The sequence below is a fragment of the Eptatretus burgeri genome, chromosome 5 (assembly GCF_056783735.1).
Source record: "Eptatretus burgeri isolate ZD-2024b chromosome 5, Ebu_testis_v1, whole genome shotgun sequence".
Lineage (NCBI taxonomy): Eukaryota > Metazoa > Chordata > Myxini > Myxiniformes > Myxinidae > Eptatretus > Eptatretus burgeri.
Genome location: NC_140965.1, coordinates 40,825,331 through 40,843,458, shown reverse-complemented (window position 1 = coordinate 40,843,458; position 18,128 = coordinate 40,825,331). Strand labels below are relative to the sequence as shown.

General features: G+C 44.0%; 1 protein-coding gene across 5 annotated transcripts in view; it reads left to right on the top strand.

The window, feature by feature from the left end:
- The window catches only part of MED27 (mediator complex subunit 27), a 157,746-nt gene that overhangs the window by 67,585 nt on the left and 72,033 nt on the right, over window positions 1-18,128 (top strand). For all 5 annotated transcript variants that reach the window (XR_015058276.1, XM_085881584.1, XM_085881587.1 and 2 more), the window contains 3 exons: window positions 5,426-5,556; window positions 11,796-11,889; window positions 12,060-12,167. Coding sequence is in view for 4 of the 5 variants with exons in the window: in XM_085881584.1 (XP_085737710.1) it covers window positions 5,426-5,556; window positions 11,796-11,889; window positions 12,060-12,167 (333 nt within the window). In the remaining variant the exon portion in view is untranslated. The remainder of the gene's footprint in view (window positions 1-5,425; window positions 5,557-11,795; window positions 11,890-12,059; window positions 12,168-18,128) is intronic.

Genomic DNA, 18,128 nt, shown 5'->3' with positions numbered 1-18,128 from the left:
GGGAAGGAGGATATCACCCTGTCTCGGGTCCCGCGGCGAGCGTCTCCTCCTCGACCTCGGTCGCATTGCTGGCCTCTCCCTGTGCAGCTCCCGGCACCGACGCGAGCACCCCCTCGTCCGCCTTCGCCGCCGTCACCTCTCCACAGCTCCGTCTACTCGCCCTCTCCGTCTCCTCTCTTGGCTCGTCCCAACTCTTCACTCTTGACTTCTCCCACTTCTTTCCAGCTCCACCGACGACTCTCTTGAACTCCGCACACAACTCCCCTTACTGACGAACGCAGCCGTTTATATAAGCCCCGTGGCTTCGCTCTTTCACCCTTGACCCTCTGCCTCCGACCCTTCACCTCTCTAACTGGCTCCCCATTGGCCCGAGGAAAAGTGGGCGTGAATGCTTTTTGATCCATGTATTTGCATATAGCGACCACCCTCCAACGCCCTGGAGGCGGGGCCAAATCGCCCCTCGCTCACCGATTGGACGGAACAAAAGTGGGCGTGAGTCGTTTTTGATCCGTTTTCTGTGGAAAGTCTGTGATGTTTTTGAACACGCTGCTCGGTGCGCGCCCTACACGAGTCCAGTATCGGTGCCCACAAGTGGCGCGAGAATGGTGGGGGATGCGATGGTGGCGAGTTGTGACGGTAAAGGTCGTGGCTGTTGTTGTGAAGCGGCGTTGTGGTTGGTGGTTGTTGTTGTGAAGCGGCGTTGTAGTTGGTGGTTGTTGTGAAGCGGCGTTGTGGTTGGTGGTTGTTGTTGTGAAGCGGCGTTGTGGTTGGTGGTTGTTGTGATGGCTGTTGAGACGTGGTTGGTGGTGGTAGTAATGGCGGCTGGTCCAAAATAAAGATAGTAAAAGAAAAACGGCTATCCTGAAGAGTCGCAGCCCGAGTGAATGACATTTATTCCCTCTAGACAACGGGTTTGGGCCTAACTACACATATACTTACCGAGATATCTCACCTAAGGGACCTGAATGGTGGTTTGTGAATTTCGTCAACCACAACAATATTACAAACCAGTCACACCACGAGATGTGAGTGTACTTTTTGGCCATAGGTTAATGTATTTATTGCTTTATTAGAGCTGAACAAGAATATAAACTTTGTCAAATGTACAGCACAAATCTCTTTGAACACTAATCCGCTAACTTTGTCAACTACTGCAGCTGTGCACTTGTATCAACATGGAAAATGTTGAGAGCACTGAAGGGACTAGTTGTGCACATAACCATGAGCAGAATGCTAATTGTGGTTTACAAAGTTAATACAAAAGATAAAGGCTCACTTTAGCATTGCACATTCTTTGTGGACAAGCGATGAATTTGTAGGACCAGATTAAAATGTTGCATTTTGTAAGGGCCAGTGGCATTCGAGTTGAAATATCATGAATTAGGTCAAACTTTTTTTATATCAAAGATGGGGGATTATCAGAAACCCAGACTTGGAACATTTCAGCTCGAGTCTTTATATCTCTCACTGTAATCATTTCAGTCATTACTCTGTGCACGCCAAGCGAAAAAGTGGGGTTAAGTGATTGGTTTATATCCATCCATCCGTCCATCTGTCTTATCAGTTTATGATCGAGGAACAACGTATTTAAATTGAATGTTATATTTTGAACACGAATAGGGACATGAATCATAAGAAACCTCATTGGGAAAGGCTGTGAGCAGACACTCTGTTAGCTGATCTTTCTTTAGTGCAAAGAAACTACAGTCGTGGTCATTGTACTTTTTTTGACACCCTTGTACTTTTTTCAAATAACTCACAATTTTCTCCAAAAAAATGAAATTGCCAAAAGTATTTTGTCTCCACAATTCTTTATTTCACTGTTAATATATTCCTTTGTTCTTGGTTCAGAACTTAATATATCCTTTTAAATCAGAAAATAAAAAGAAATGACATTGATAAAATTATTAACTCCCTAGACTTAATATTTGGTGGCACAACCTTTGGATAAAATAACTGCAGTCAAGCATTTCCTATCGCCATGAATGAACTTCCTACACCCCTCTTCTGGCAGTTTGGCCCATGCTTCGAGTGCAAACGACTCCAGTTCTACCAGATTTGAAGGGTGCCTTCTCCCAACTGCTGTTTTTAGATCTCCCCACTGGTGTTCAATGGGATTTAGATCTGGCTCATTGCTGGCCACTTCAGAACAGGTCCAGCATTTTATCTTGAACCATTTCTGGGTGTTTTTTGAAGTGTGTTTGGGGTCATTGTCCTGTTGCAAGACCCATGACCTTTGATGGAGACCCAGCTTTCTGACACTGGGTTGAACATTGTGCTCCAAAATGCCTCCTTGGTAATCTCCTGATTTCATGATGCCATTCATGCATTGCAAAGGCAGCACAGCCACCCCAAAACATCACTGAACCTCCTCCATGTTTGACTGTAGGGAAGGTGATCTTTGCTTTGAAGGCTTCATTTTGTTTTCTGTAAACAGAGAGATGATGTACTTTACCAAAAAGCTCTAATTTGATCTCATCTGTCCACAGGACATTCTCTCAGAAGAATTTTGGCTTCTTCAGGTGTGTTTTGGCAAACTCCAGTTGGTCTGTCTTGTGTCTCTCTCTCAGCAGTGGCGTCCTCCTGGGTCTCCTACCATAGAACCCCCTTTCATTGGTGACGTAGAACCCCCTTTCATAGAACCCTTCTAACAGCTTGTTGGTGACGGATGGTGTGAGTTGAAACTGTCAAAAGTACCTTGTGTCTGAAGCTCAGCTTGAATCTGTTTGGCAGTTGATTGAGGTGCTTTCTCCACCATTGGAACAATCCTTCACTGCAATGGTGTGAGTTGAAACTGCTATTTTTTGTTTGTTTGTTTTTTGGGCTTGAGGTTTTCTATGATAGTACATGTTTTACGCTCATGGTATAAATAATTGTACCATATGTGTAAACTGTTTATATGAAGCAATTTATTTTTCGGATTGTAATCTGCATTTTGAGTAGATATTGGGGGACGTTCGCATGAATTGCAAGGAAAATAGGAGACTGGACAAAACAACATGGTGTGTAGGGTAAAAATAAAATAAATAAAATCAAGTTTTCTTTTGCGGCCATGTCCAGGGAGGTTGGCTACAGTGCCATGGGCCTTAAACCTCCTGATAACATTGCGTACCGTGGACAAAGGAACATCAAGGTCTGGAGATGGACTTTGTAGCCTTGTGATTGTCCATGCTTGGCTACAATCTGGTGTCTGACCTCCTCAGACAATTCTCTGGTTTTCTTTCTTTTCTCCATGCTCCTTGCGGTACACACAGTGACACAAAACTGCAGAATGACTCCTTATCTCTATTCAAACTGGTTGAGTTTCTGATTTTTATATTGCAGGCACCTGCAACTCACCACAGGTGAGTTCAGTTCCAAAGTAAAGGAGAATCACCTGCTTGAAATCTAATTATTTCCAACAACTACCAATAATATTGTCCAGGCCATTTTAGGATTTCTGTGTGGAATAAGCTAAGATTTAGTAATTTTTTTCAGATTTTTTTTGTTTTGTTCCACCACAAACCAACGAAATACAGATGTGGATACCAAAAGATTTTTTTAATTTCAACAATTTTCTGGAAAAAAATGTTGCATTATTTGAAAAAAGTGCAAGGGTGCCAATATTTTTAGCCACGACTGTATACCTGGCAGCAAGTAGCATTATTTATGAAAACTTCAAAAGTAGCATAATTGTCTAATTTGCAGGCAATATTTCAAGAGTCGAGCGGACTTAAAATCACTGTTTTTGAATGATTTATGTCTACAGTTTGAGCTATGTTTGTGTGATGCTGTTTTGGAATTTCATAATTTTGACAGTTGACAATAAATGTAAATTTTGACTACCATAGTTCTGGACAAGATTTGTATAATATCAGAAACTTTGCAGTCCAAAAATAATGAGCAAACTCCAGCAAGAGCGCCATAATATGGAATAAAATATTGATGCAAGTTACATGTCACACTGTTAGTCGGTTTTGATATTTAATTGTCTTCATTTACATAATAAATCAACACAAATAGTTTATTGGGTTTTTTTTGCCACTTTCCAATGCATGTTTAGCACAGGACTCAAACTCTGAATACCAAGTACTCCGGACTGCTGGACTCGAACAGCTTGTACTCAGACCAGGTGAACTTGACTACAACACTGCTGCAAAGGTGTTTACAGCTTCAAGCTTCAAGACCCTACAATGCTGTGAACTACTTTTTGACAACCACTTGCAAAATAAAGAAACAACTGAATTCCAACCCCTTTCTGTTTTGTTTTTTTTCAAGGATATTAAAGTTTATTGTCACGAGTCTGGGCTCTTTTGTGCACCCCCAGGTACTTGCAATACCTTGGTCTTTGTAAAGAAGCTTTTCTACACCATGTATATAGCACAGACTTTATATGGCGCACATCAATGAAATTGCCATTGCCATTTCAATCGGCCCAAAAAAAATTAATAATAATAATTCACATCTGTTGCTTCAAAATATGTTGGGCCACATGAATATTTTTGCTGATTTGTAGATATCTTTTGTTTGAATGGCCAGTCATCGCTGTTAATTTTAGTGTGCTTTACCTGTGGTCTTCATGACCTCAGTGCAGATCTTTATACAAGTCCCCTTCCAAGAAACTTCAACGCAGGAGGCCATTCATCCGTCAAAGCCTGTGCAATGGCTGCCAACCGATTGTTTATCCGTGCTCTATCCTTTTTTATATGCTGAGCGAAAAGCAAGGGAGCGGCACATACCATTTTTAATCTTTTTGGTATGACTGCTTGAGTCGGGTTTGAACCTCCCTCCGCCCTCCCTTGACTCAGAGCTGATGCTCTAACCAATACGACAGCTAGTCTGGAATAGTTGTGTAAATTTATTTAGCTTCATCTATTGTTACATTTTAATGAAATGTTGTCCACCACTAAAACACCACTGTAATTTCTCTGCCCCCAGATGTTTTAAACTAAAGCTCTTAATTTTCTTGTCTTTTATTTGTTTCCAGATTTTTTTTTTCTCTTTTTATGCTGTACTTGGAGAGAATTTCTCTGATTTGAAAGCATCTATTGACATTGCCTATAATGTTTCTTTCGCTTTAGCTTTTCAGGTGTTGACGTTATTTCCAAATTTTCTTGGTAATATATTATATGTTTGATGTGTTTGTATTTCACAGCACCATTGCTGTTAATCCTCGACAAAATGACTGTGTGTGCGTGTGTGCGCGTGCGTGCATACGGGCGCACTTGCCAGGTGACTGAACACAGCACCATGACTTTGATACAGCAGTATAGTTGGGTTCCCCTCTGGGAAGAGCCATCTCCACAGAGATCTCTTTGGGTGGTCACTCATACCCATGTGAGCTAGAATCGACATGCTGTGTCCTTGCCGATTGACCTCTACGCATCTGAGAAGTAAAACAAATCCTCATGTTTTTTTCATGCTGCTTTCTTTCTTGTGTGCACAGTTGCAATGGCATGCCAACTTGGTGTGCAGTCTACTTAACCAGCAGTCCTTGAAGCGATCATCGGCACAGACGGTAGTCTCGGCCAAGCGACGCGTCAAAGTTCAGCCTACGAGTTTGACAGTACCTGCACAGTAAGTTCAATACTCCACCTCAAATGCTTAACTGAAACTCCCTTGATATAGTGTTTAAAGTTATTTTATTTCAAAAATATTTTTGGACAATACACAGCAATAAATTCCTCTCAGCAAATTCTGGGAAGAAGCTTTCTTGTGTGCTGAATGAAGTTCTCGTTTTATTTTTCAATGGCCGGAGAGGCTTATTCTAAGTGAATTAAGGTATCAAGTGAAGAATGGACATTGAAAAAAAATGGAAAGGATTTGCCAATTTTGGAAAACTAGAAATGAGGCCCTGCGAGGAGGAGTGATGTAAGCAACATTTTTTTCATGATATGATGATGATGATAGGCTCGGATGATAGGGTAAGGGTTAAAGTACTGCTATATGGCATTAACTCCAAAATGGCCGATGTGTCCCTTGCATCACTCCTCCTCGCGGCGCCTCAAGTGTTTGTTTGTCTTATTGCCAATAAGTAAGGATGGGTGGTGTCGGGGTAGTAATTAAGTGTGAAATAGAAGACATAACATTTGGCTGAGGTCTGGTTGAAAGGTTGTTGGAAGAGTATTTTTTTTTTAATTTTGGAGAACTTTAATTTATATGCTATTGTGATAAAGAAAACAGAATCTTATTGGATGTCGAGAAATCCATAAGAAAATGTAAAAGAGGAACAATAGGAAGGTAATTGATGAATGCTACCCAAATCCAGGATCACTGATCATTTCCATTCTTTCGATCCTCTCTTTTCCTGCCTGTGGAATCGACTTTCACATCCTCTTCAATGTCATTCTACTCTTCAGGTCTTCAAGACAGCTGTTCACAACCATCTCAGAGCATCCCTCATCCAAAACCATGATCTTTTCTACCCTTGTTAACACCCCCCCACCCCATCTGCTTCCAAATTTCAAGTTTTCTCTCCTGAGAGTTTCCTTCTGTATCCATCTTGTCCACCCTCCTGTCACCATTCCTCCCCATTCCCATTGTTTGTTCATGTCTGCCTCTATCTTGGCCTTCAACTCTGCTGTTGGTGCCCCCCCCCCCCCACTCTCTCTTATGCCTGGTGTTGGCTTAATGATTAGGGTGGCTGGCTTTGGATCCTAGGGTCCTGAGTTCAAATCCTGCTCATTTGTTGAATTAATACCAGGTGGGGTTAACTCGGCCTGTCATCCTTCCGAGGTCGGCAAAATGAGTGCCAGCATGCTGGTATACTGTGTCGGAGTGGCGACCCGTCCAGGATTGTGCCCAATAGCCAAGGACACTGCTTAAGCAGCACCAACGCTCTGCACAGAGTATGGTCCCAATGTCCTCCCCCTCTCTCCACTGTTCCTTTTGACCTGTTGCGTCCTGATCCGTTCAGTGTTCCAGTACTAGCTCTTCCACGAGCCTCGACTCTGCATACAGAAATAAGCTAACCAGGGCAAATTAAATCTTCAAATTCTGTGTTGCAAGTAGTTCAGTTTCACAACATCCGTGACATTTGTTTTTATAGCCATTTCTTTTTCCTCCGTTTCCGTTACTTTTCACGTGAATAACTTGCTTTAGGTCCACATTGAAAGTACCACAAATACTCGACTGGTTTTGCAAAAAGGAAAAAACGAATAAGAATTCGTATTTGAGTTGTGCCAAGTATTGAAAATATAAATACAATTTGGCCCCGAGTGATTCATAAGGGTTTTTGAGGCACTAACATCTGCAGTGTGCAATTTCCTGAGATCTTAATGCTCTCGGAAATCTGGCATGTGTAATGAGAACGCATATATTGATACCATTTTAATGTTTTTCCTTGTTATTGACAATTGATGTACACTAATGTTGTTTAATGCTGGGCCAGCATCATTTTGTGTTTCATTAGATCACACCACCCCATTAATTTGTATTCCCAGTCCATTTTAATTGGAATGCCTTTGTATGATAAATGCATCGTAAGAAGAGCATGATTATTATTGTACCTTCATTCTCAGTTTACCCCTGCAATGTTTAAACACAATGGAGAACAGACACATAATGTTATGAATGTCAAAGCATATTCTCAGGAAACAAAGCATCTATTAATTTTGTAGTACCGCTGTGGAAGCTGCAGCGGGATGTTTGCATGCGTCGTGATGAAGCTCGGCTGTGGTGACAAAATGTAAAACGCCCACCTCCTACCCAATTCAGACTTTTCAACGCCTTGCTTTCAGAGCAGATGATGCTGCGCTTTTCATTCATTCAAACCTCGTTAACTCGCATATTGGCAAGATCAAGCTCAATTGCTTGTTCTCATTTCGGAAAAGTGTCATTGGATGCTAATAGCCTCTTATCAAGCATGTCAGATGGTTTTCTTTTCTGGGAATCTACGTGGCGTACAGTACATCTTCGAGTTTGTTGTGCAGTAAAGCCACATTCCCACTCGAGAGGTAAGTCGAATTGTTGCATTATAAATGGCTTCAAGTCCTTGGAACCTTTGCAAACTCGCAGGAGGAATTCTGTGCATCACTGTGCCCAGCGATTTGAAATTATGAATTAATGTACACAAACCAATCCTGCTCAGGATCTTCCTTTCTGCAAACCTGAGGAAACAACTCTTGTTCCTGCCAACCAGAGTGCATTCCTTCGCATCCCAGTTCATCATATAAAGACTGTGCTTTGTTTTGTATCTTGTCCCCTCACACTGATGGACGCCATAACGTATATGGTTGCATGACAGCACAACGTGTCATTAGCTTGTGACGTCTTGGTCACTATCCATACTTGGGGAAAAAGTAATAATGGAACTTCTTTTTAAAGTGATTTGTTGTGAGAGTGAGTGGCTTTAAAAGAAAGCTCAGAGTTTTTTGGAAAGTATGAATGGGGCTTTCGTCTTGAACTGCATTTCTCTACTTTCTATAATCCTATTTTCAAAGTGGGCAAAATTTGTGATGTCCCCCCCACCCCCCCCCCGCATATGTTTATTAATTTTTGTTGCTGCTGCTTCTGCTAATTCCAGCCATGCTTCAGCCTTCAGACTTTGCCATGAGCCATGGTAATGAGGTGCCAGAGCCCCAACTTGGGAGAGTTTGACTTAAAAAGAAAACACAGCAAGTTCGGACAGGAATTTGCAATTTGTTGGGAGTGCCAGCAATAACTCATCTCTTCATTGAAAGCCGTTGTGGGATCATTAATTTCCTGCAGCAGTCAATACCAACAGTGGGTCCGACAGATGGTGCACTTCTCAATGTGATGCCCCTGCCTAAGAAGCAACAGTCTGACTGCTTAGTCAGGTCAAGAATCAAATTTGACAATACAGCTGAAAAGTGTGTGTATGTCACACTCTACAAGAATGCCTGCATACTACAGGGTGGCCATAAAGTCTGGAAACATAGGAATGGTGAGGGAATGGTTGGATGATAATTTCCCGAACTGGATTGGACGACGTGACCCCATGGAGTGGGCTGCATGCTCGCCAGATCAAAACCCCCTTGATTACTTCTTCTGGGGTATGCTGAAGGCACAGGTTTATTCAGTGAAAATCATCTGAGGCAACACATCATGGATGCATGTGCAGGGATTGATGGAAATGCTGCATTAATGCACCATGTTCATTGCAATTTTGCAGAGCGCATTGAACTGTGCACATCTCATGAGAGACAACACATTGAACATGTCATATAATGTCATTGAACATATAATGTATTGTAATGTAAATAAACCATTTATAATGTATTCATTCGCCTGTTTCCAGACTTTATGGCCACCATGTATATGTGAGAACGGAGTGGGTGTGAGGGATGTTCTACCATCAGGCTTGGATGCATCAACCTTCCTTTTCAGCAAAGAAAAATAAATAAATCAGATTTCTTTCTGTGGGATAAATAGGATCTGATCTAAATAAAAATAAATAAATACATAGGATCTGAGAAGAGAGTGGGTCTGAGGGATTTGTATTTCACAGCACCATTGCTATTAATCCTCTGCAAATTGATTGTGTGTGTGTGTGTGTGTGTGTGTGTGTGTGTGTGTGTGTGTGTGTGTGTGTGTGTGTGTGTGTGTGTGTGTGTGTGTGTGTGTGTGTGTGTGTGTGTATACAGTAATCCCCCGCTATATCGTGCCCCCGGTTCATCGCGGGTTTTCCCTTGGAACCTAACTAATTTTTTCTGCGGATTCCCCCGGTATATTGTGGTAATAATATATAAAATATAAATTATTTAAGCAATAAATTATAACGCGTGGCACTCGACCAGTCACACAACGCAAGAAACAAAGTTTCGCTTGTGAACTTCGAATATTTTCTACATTTTTTTTCTCCAAGCCCAACGATGCCACCCAAATGCCCTGCACCTTCTAAGGCTTCTGGCAAGGAACCGAAGCGCCAGACGAAGGTCCTGACGCTCCAGGAGAAAGTTAAGGTGCTCCATATGCTTCGGGAAGGAAAGAGGTTTGCTGCGGGTGGACGAGCACTGCCAAACCGACCAGACCAGACGAGTCGATCTCCGGCACCTCGAACCCGATCACTGCCAAGCCGACCAGACCAGACGAGTCTTTTTTTTTTTTTTTGGGAGGCATCCATTCATCGTGGATTTTCACTTCTCGCAGGGGGGTTTGGAACGTAACCCCCGTGATAAACGGGGGGGGGGTGACTGTGTATATATATATATATATGTGTGTGTGTATATATATATAGATATATATATAAATATATGTATATATATATGGTTGACTCAGCCTGTCATCCTTCCGAGGTCGGCGAAGTGAGTACCAGTGTACTGGGCCGGTGTATACCCCGGTTAGAATAGGTGTACCAGATCCCTGTGTCGTAAGAGGCGACCAGGGTTGCGTCAGGAAGGGCATCCGGCGTAAAACATGTGCCAAATCAGTATGCGGATCATAACAGATGATCTGCTGTGGCAACCCCTAACGGGAGCAGCCGAAAGAAGAAGAAGATATTTATTTATATATATATATATATATATATATATATATATATATATATATATATATATATATATATATATATATATATATACATATATATATATATATATATATAGATATTTTTTTATATATTTTTTTGATATATATATCTTCTTCTTCTTCTTCTTCTTCTTCTTTCGGCTGCTCCTGTTAGGGGTCGCCACTGCGGATCATGTGTATGATCCGCATAGTGATTTGGCACAATCTCATGTGGACTCGAACAAGCACAATAGTTCCAGTAATTCAGCGTTTTGACTGGAAGAACGGCAGTTTGCAGTCAAAATTAATCGAGGTCCGGAACACACCTAATGAGTGCCAATACAATTGCTCAATACGTAAAGGAAATTCTTGAAAAGAGGGTCCCCTTTTCCGGAGTGTTCCTCTCCAGAGTGCCCTCTTCTTTTTTTGGAGTGTCCCCCTCTGGAGTGTCTTCTTTTTTGAAAGTTCAAATATGTAACCCTACTTAAACTTATTTAAACCTCTATTTAAAGTGAAATATATGTTTGAGCGCTGTGGAAAACAAATCACCTTCATAATACGGTGCTTCCAAGAACCTCCAGTTTTACAGTACCAGGACTTCAATTTAAAAACTAAAGTTTCATTGCAGTGGTTTATAAAGGTGGTGTTCGGGAATGCTTCCAGACCACTTCAATAGCACTAAACTTTCGGATGTTGTCTTTTTTTTTAGCAATCATTAAAATCATTATTTTATTAAAATTGAAGTATGCACAGGTTATTGTAATCTATGAACTCCATAGTTCCACCATGTTCTGAAATAAATGGTGTTTGTCAACTTTGGACCGCCGTTATTGCAGAAAAGAAAGGTGTAATTAAACTAACACACTCCCAAAGGTATTCCACTTTGGTTCTATCGAACCATTTTGTACATTGATCAAGGGATTGTGATCTAATGGCAAGAGGAATCAAAGTGAGTCATCATCTCAACATATCCCCAAGTGCAGGCTATGTGATTGTTGAATGGAGACTATGATTGCAGCAAATAAATTTCAATGCATGCTGTCACTCAGTAGTTATTGTGCTTACCTATCAGCATCTGGTCGGCACCCATTAAGTTTGTGATTTATGGCCAAATGTACAGGGGCACTGTGTCAGCGGCACATCCACAGCTCAGTAATGATGCAGGCAAATTTGTTATTGAATCCTAGTCCAATACACGTTTGCTCGAAGTCCTTCCCATTAACCTAAGGTGGAAAAAGAAAATCATTGAAGACTCGCATTGTCATCTGACTCATCTTGGGTTGTTTCATCCTGGTGTTTTCAGCGAAAGAAAATTCCATGTTCGCTTTCAACCCTCCTTTTCCCAATAGATATGTAGACGAGGTCATCGCACGGATGGATCGCCTGTTCACAGACATGTCTGTGTCATTGTCCCGTCCCGGAGGCACTTCCGTCATTGTGGTGGTAAGAGGATTTTGCAGTTTGCATCCTCACAATTGAAAACTATTTGCTGTCTGTTTTGCATTTATGGCACCGTACTCTATTCGCTTCCACCCTTCAGTTCCATCCATTTGAAATGCAATGGAGTGCCCAGAACGTTTTCATGCCTGGTAATCTTTCTCCCACTGCCGTAGGTTACTTTGGGTAAGGTGCTGCGTGCGGTGGTGGTGTTACGGACGTTGATTATTGAGCGGGTGCTTGTACGAGCCTTTCACGAGCTCGCACACACTGAGGAAGGAGCGGTATGTACGGCACATTATTCTGGTCATTTGTTTCTTTCCTTTTCTCTTGTACATTCATTCACTGGCAGTTGGTAAATGGAGGCAGGTTTGAGGTTTTAAACACTGTCTCGAGGCACAGTTTTCAGAGCAATGTTATTGCTCATGATACGATGCCAAGAGTTGAAAGCTTTGAATAAAAAATTGTTCTATTTTGTTTTATTCGATTTTTACTCTTTGCATGCATTTATAATGGTTAATGTCAAAGAAGAAATCTCGATTTAAATTACACCAGAACCATTTTCAGTGAACCAAAATTTTTTCTCCACCTGTGCAGTGGCTGAGTGGTGAGAATTGAATGTCAAATATGTACCATACATGTGAAGAGAGAAGGGGTAAAACTACAAGATGAAGAGGAATTATGCAGTAGGTAGGAGTTATGTTTCTTGTACAACTACCACACATTTGAAAGAGGAAAGAGGAAAAATCATTGGGGGATTTTGCTCAATGACATCTCAAGTCATTGAGTCATGTCATTGAAATGACATTCAGGTGTCAGGTCAGACCAGATTAGATCTGTGACTTGCTACAGGTATCATGTAAACCTGTGCTAACCTGTGTACATGGTCGGGTTGTCAGCGACTAAACCGTCTCCCCCACCAGGTTTTTTGGTGAGGAGGGTGTTTGGATGTGGACACCCAGCAGGATTAAAAACAAAACCTGTCAAACGGCGGAGGAGCTCCTTGTGAGCCAACGGCCATCCATATCTAGTGCCCAACTGTGTCTGCGGACGTCCTCCTGCAGTTGGGTTACTTCTTATTAGGAGATTGGTGGCAGGATTTGTACTCCGGCCACCATAAAACCCTTCATTCCGCAAAACACAAAAACGCAAAGAAATCTGAAAACCCACTCCGTGGGAGTACCTCCTGTGCAGCTTCCCTTCGCAGGGCAGCGCACCGGGTGACGGGATTGGGGCAAAGCCTTCGGGACCCCCAATCTTTGCTGATTGGAGGGAAACCACGGGGTAACATTCTGGGTCAGATTGCGGGAGAGTGTTTCGGAGTGGTGCTGAGGTGTCGTCCACCAGACTGCGGTCTCCTTGGGTTAATCTGAGGCGGTCCCTTCGGGTGGGAGCCTGGAATGTCCTATCCCTAAGAGAGGATGATCACCTGTCTCTGTTATCATCTGAGCTCAAGCGTTTGGACATTGGTATTGCAGCTGTCTCTGAGGTTCGGAGACCGGATTGCGGCGAGATCATGGTGGATGGTTACACCTACTATTGGGCTGGTCGCTCTGATGGTTAGCATTCCCAAGGAGTTGCTTCAGCTGTGTCCAATAAGCTGACTCCAATGATAATTGAGGTAACACCGGTCAACGAGCGTATTATGAGCCTAAGGATTCGTCACTCCTTGAGTGTCATTTCCCTGGTCTCTGTTCATGCTCCGACTGAGGCGAGTGATCTCACCGTGAAGGATGCATTCTACGCCACGCTCGAGTCTGTGGTTGATCAGTGCCCCAGACGAGATACACTTCTAGTCTTGGGGATTTCAATGCATCGACTGGAACTGAAAGGGATGGTTATGAAACGTGTGTTGGTCCCCATGGGTCAGGAACTATGAACCAGAATAGCACTAAGTTCCTTGACTTTGCAAGAAGTCATGGACTTAGGGTGGCTGGTTCATGGTTTCAGCGCCCACAAGCTCATCGCTGGACTTGGTATTCCAACGCTGGTGGTGTGGCAAAGGAGATTGACCATGTCCTCGTTGATGTTCGCTGGAGGATGATCCAGAACTGCATGGTCCACCAGAGTGCTCCGTTCCTCAATACTGACCACCGGCTTGTTGCAGCAACTCTGAAGTTGCACCTAAAATCCAGGAGAATGGTACCATCCCAGCCTCGGCTGGATGTTGGCAAGCTCAAGGATGAGAGGGTAGCTGAGGAGTTTGCGAACAAGCTGAGTGGAGATTTGAAGAGTCTGGGTGCTTTGGGAGGTCCTGAAGAGTTGAGCAGTGCCTTCAAGACCACCGTCATTGATGTTGCCGGTGGATGTCTTGGAACTCACAGAAGGGTAAAGAAGAATTTTGTCTCAAGGGACACTGGATACCACTGACAAGAGTCGCAGGGCCAGGCTGAATGGCAGAGCTGAGCTGTTCAGGGAGCTGAGACGTAAAACTGTACGTGCACTGAGGGTGGACAAGGAGGCCTATGTGCGAGGAATTTGTGAGGGGGTAGAGCATCACCTGTGCTCAAGGGATTTTCGTCCTCTTACAGGGGAATTCGCTCATTGCGTTCAACCAAGTCCATCCCTCGGTATACTGAAGTTAGAGCAGAGGATAGTAGACTCTTGACAGAGGAGTCCGAAGTGAAGGCCCGCTGAGCCGGTTACTTTGAGCGGTTGTACCAGGCTGATCCACCAGCTGTCGAGTTGGATGTCAGGGGTGTTGCTATCCCAGTTGCTGACCCTCCAATCAACTGTGGTCCACCTTCGCTTGTGGAAACAGGCTGCAGTGAACCGCCTGAAATGGGGTAAAGCTCCAGGGATCTGTGGCATCCATGCTGTACTTCTCAAGGCTGGTGGAAATGCTGCACTCGTGTCATTGCATGCAGTTCTGTGCTCTGACTGGAAGAGGGGCCTTGTCCCTCTGGAAAGGGAAGGGTGATCGCCAAGACTGCAACAACTACCGAGAGGTGACGCTGTTCTCAGTGCCGGGCAAGATCTTTGCTCGGATAATTCTTGAGAGGGTTCGCCACCATCTGCTTGAGCACCAGCGTCCAGAGCAGTCAGGCTTTACACCAAAAAGGTCAACGATTGACCATATCCTTGCTCTTCGTGTCCTCACCGAACGCAGGCGAGAGTTTCGGCAGGGGCTGCTTGCAGCCTATGTTGATCTCTGTAAAGCATTTGATTCAGTGAATCGGGATGTCCTCTGGAGGATTCTTGGTCTTCGTGGGGTGCCACCAAAACTGATCGATCTGATGTCTGAACTCTACTCTGGTACTGAGAGTGCTGTGTGATGTAGTGGTACCATCTCTGACTTATTTCCAGTTGTTACTGAAGTTCGTCAGGGGTGTGTACTGGCCCCCACACTTTTCAGCACTTGTATGGACTGGATTCTAGGGAGGATGTCTGAGATATCAAGCTGCGGTGCATCGTTTGGGAATGTCAAGATCTCTGACCTTGATTTCGCAGATGATGCAGTCATCTTTGCAGAGACTTTACATATCCTTTTGGGGGCCCTCGGGGTGCTGAATGAGGAGTCTGAGCCGCTGGGATTACGGGTTTCCTGGGTCACAACTAAGATCCAGGCTTTCAATGATATCTTGGATGCCGCTGTCCTGTCTGTGCCTGTTTGTGGTGAGGATGTTGAGGTCGTGGAGAGATTCACTTACCTTGGCAGTGATATTCATGTCTCTGCCAGCTGTGAGTGACAGGTCAATAGACGTCTGGGTCGGGCCTGGGGAGTCATGGATTTACTGGATAATGGGGTGTGGCACTGCCAGTACCTGTGTGGGAGGACGAAAGTCTGAGTCTTCAGGTCCTTGGTGCTTCCAGTCTTGCTCTATGGATGCGAGACTTGGACTCTGACCAAGGATCTGAGACAGAGACTTAATTCCTTTGGTATCAGGTCTCTTCGAAGAATCCTCGGCTATCGCTGGTCGGACTTTGTGTCCAGCAAGCGGTTGCTGAGAGACTCAAATGAGATTTGTTACCTGGCATAGTCCATGAGCCTCAGCTGCGGCTGTATGGACATGTGGCTCGTTTTCATGACACTAATCCTGCTCACCAGATTCTCTCAGCGAGGGAGTCTCGTGAGTGGAGGAGGCCAATAGGCCGACCACGTGCCTCGTGGTTGCAGCAGGTTGATCGGCATCTCAAGGAGATGGGGATGGGCCAGGCATCTGCCTGGGGGATGGTCAGACGGAGGCCCCTGGAGGCCCCCAGACGGAGGCCACCGGCGGAAAGTAGACGCAACGACGCGCTGCTCTGGCGCATGCTCCCATACCTGACCTGACCTGACATCTCATTTAATTTGACTTATTTGTGACCACAACAGATCCGAATGATAAACTGGGATTTAGGATATTGACAAAAACGCATCACAGCTTTGCAATTATTTTAAAACAGGTGTTGTATCACACAACTCAAGGTGTTGTAGCACCTGTTCACCAGGCTATTCCAGATGCAAAGGAACACCAAGATATTGAGTGACTTTGATGAACTTGCAATTGAGGTTGCATTTGTCAGATGATCTCGGTTTATAAAATGGTTAAACTGGTTACCAGAATATTGTTCATCTCAAACACACATACATACCTGCCACGTATTATAAGCTGGCAGGTCTGTCGTTGAGGGGATCTGTTTTTGCACCTTGTTTATGCAATGCAGTGATGTTGGCTAACTTCCAAGCAGACGGAAGATGGCCGATGGCAAATAGTAGGGTGAAAACAGCAGAGAGAGGATGCTACAAGAGTAGCAGAGCAGGTTTTTAGGACATGTGAGCTGATGCCGCCTGGTCCAGTGGCAGAATCAGTCGAGGGTTGCCAGAATTTTCTCAGGTGCAAAAGATACAGAGTACAGGTGCAGTTGTTGGGTATGACTGAGTAGGGTGGGTACAGAGAGAGGGGTTTGGACCACAAAATTTGGAAGCAAACACAGAATGAAGGTGTTTAGCCTTCTCATGAGTGAAGTCAGCTGTAGTGCCATTTGAAAAGAGGGAAGAGATGGAAGGAGAGCATACACCAGAGACAGACTTAACAAGGCACGGCCAAGTTTTCGAGGAGGGAGGCAAGTTTGAAAGTTCAATCTTGAAGTTGGAAGGATGTTGTTTTCTGGCTCTCCTGAGAGTGGACACACACTTGTTCGGGCTTTGAGGAATGAGCTGAGATTGCCTTCGGTTGGGGTTTGCTTTCCAGGAAGAGAACACAAGTTGTTTCAGAGCAACTGCCTCACCACCAGATTCATTGTATCATGGGTGGGAAGAAGGGTTGGCTAATGAAGACCGGATGGGATGAATCTGTGCATGAATGAGCAGGTTTCTGTTGAAGAATTCCCAGGATGAGGTAACATCAGGGGCAGTACATATGGGAGACCAATCCTGAAGAAAGGGGCTGCTTGCAATCCCTGCCAATCTGCTTGAATAAAATGCCAGACTTGCTGGCATTGAGGCAGCTCTCTGAGAATAGCCAGAGATGTTGACTTTCACAAGCTTATGATCAGATGAACCAATTTGAGCAGAGGAAGAGCAGGAGATATTTGCGGGAATGTTGGTCATCACCAAGTCTGTTTTCCATTGTGAAAAATCCGGGTTGGAAAGTTCGCAGATTGAGTCGTCCCATAAGTCCTTTGCTGAAGTGCCATGGCTGGTGAGAGGGGTACGAACACCCAGCCAAGTTGCACGGTGACAACTGAAATCACCACAATAATTGAGGAAGAGAGAGTTGGGATGAGTGGTTAAAAGTTGGTCCATGTTGTAGATGGAGAAGTCTCTTTGTAGGATGGCACAACACACAGACGAACAAGAAGGCAAAAATATATGAAGGGAAAGAAGAATGAAAAAGTGGAGTCAAGTCAAGTAGAAGAATGATTAGACTTGCAAACAGCAACTGAAATGCTCAAAATGTCTGAAACCTTCCACTAAAGTCTCCATAAAAACGGATTGTTTGTCATGAGAAGGTCAAATCTCCAACTTTGGAGGAGCAAGGAGCACAAAATCACCATCAGCAGTGCACGAAAATTTAAATTGCTAAGAAAGCTTCTCGAGGTGCAACACCTGCGTCCTGCAGAGAAGGCAATGTCCTTCACGGACCAGCCGCAGATAGAAACTAGAATGGCACTTGGTACAGTGCCGGGCTGAACAGGTTACGTTTTGTATCCCACTGAAAGGCCAGATCTGGATCCGGACCTGAACCAAAATCAAATCGGCTTGTTCTTGCCACCGAACCAACTCATCCACCAAATTTTGTCACAACTTGTCCACAACTTTT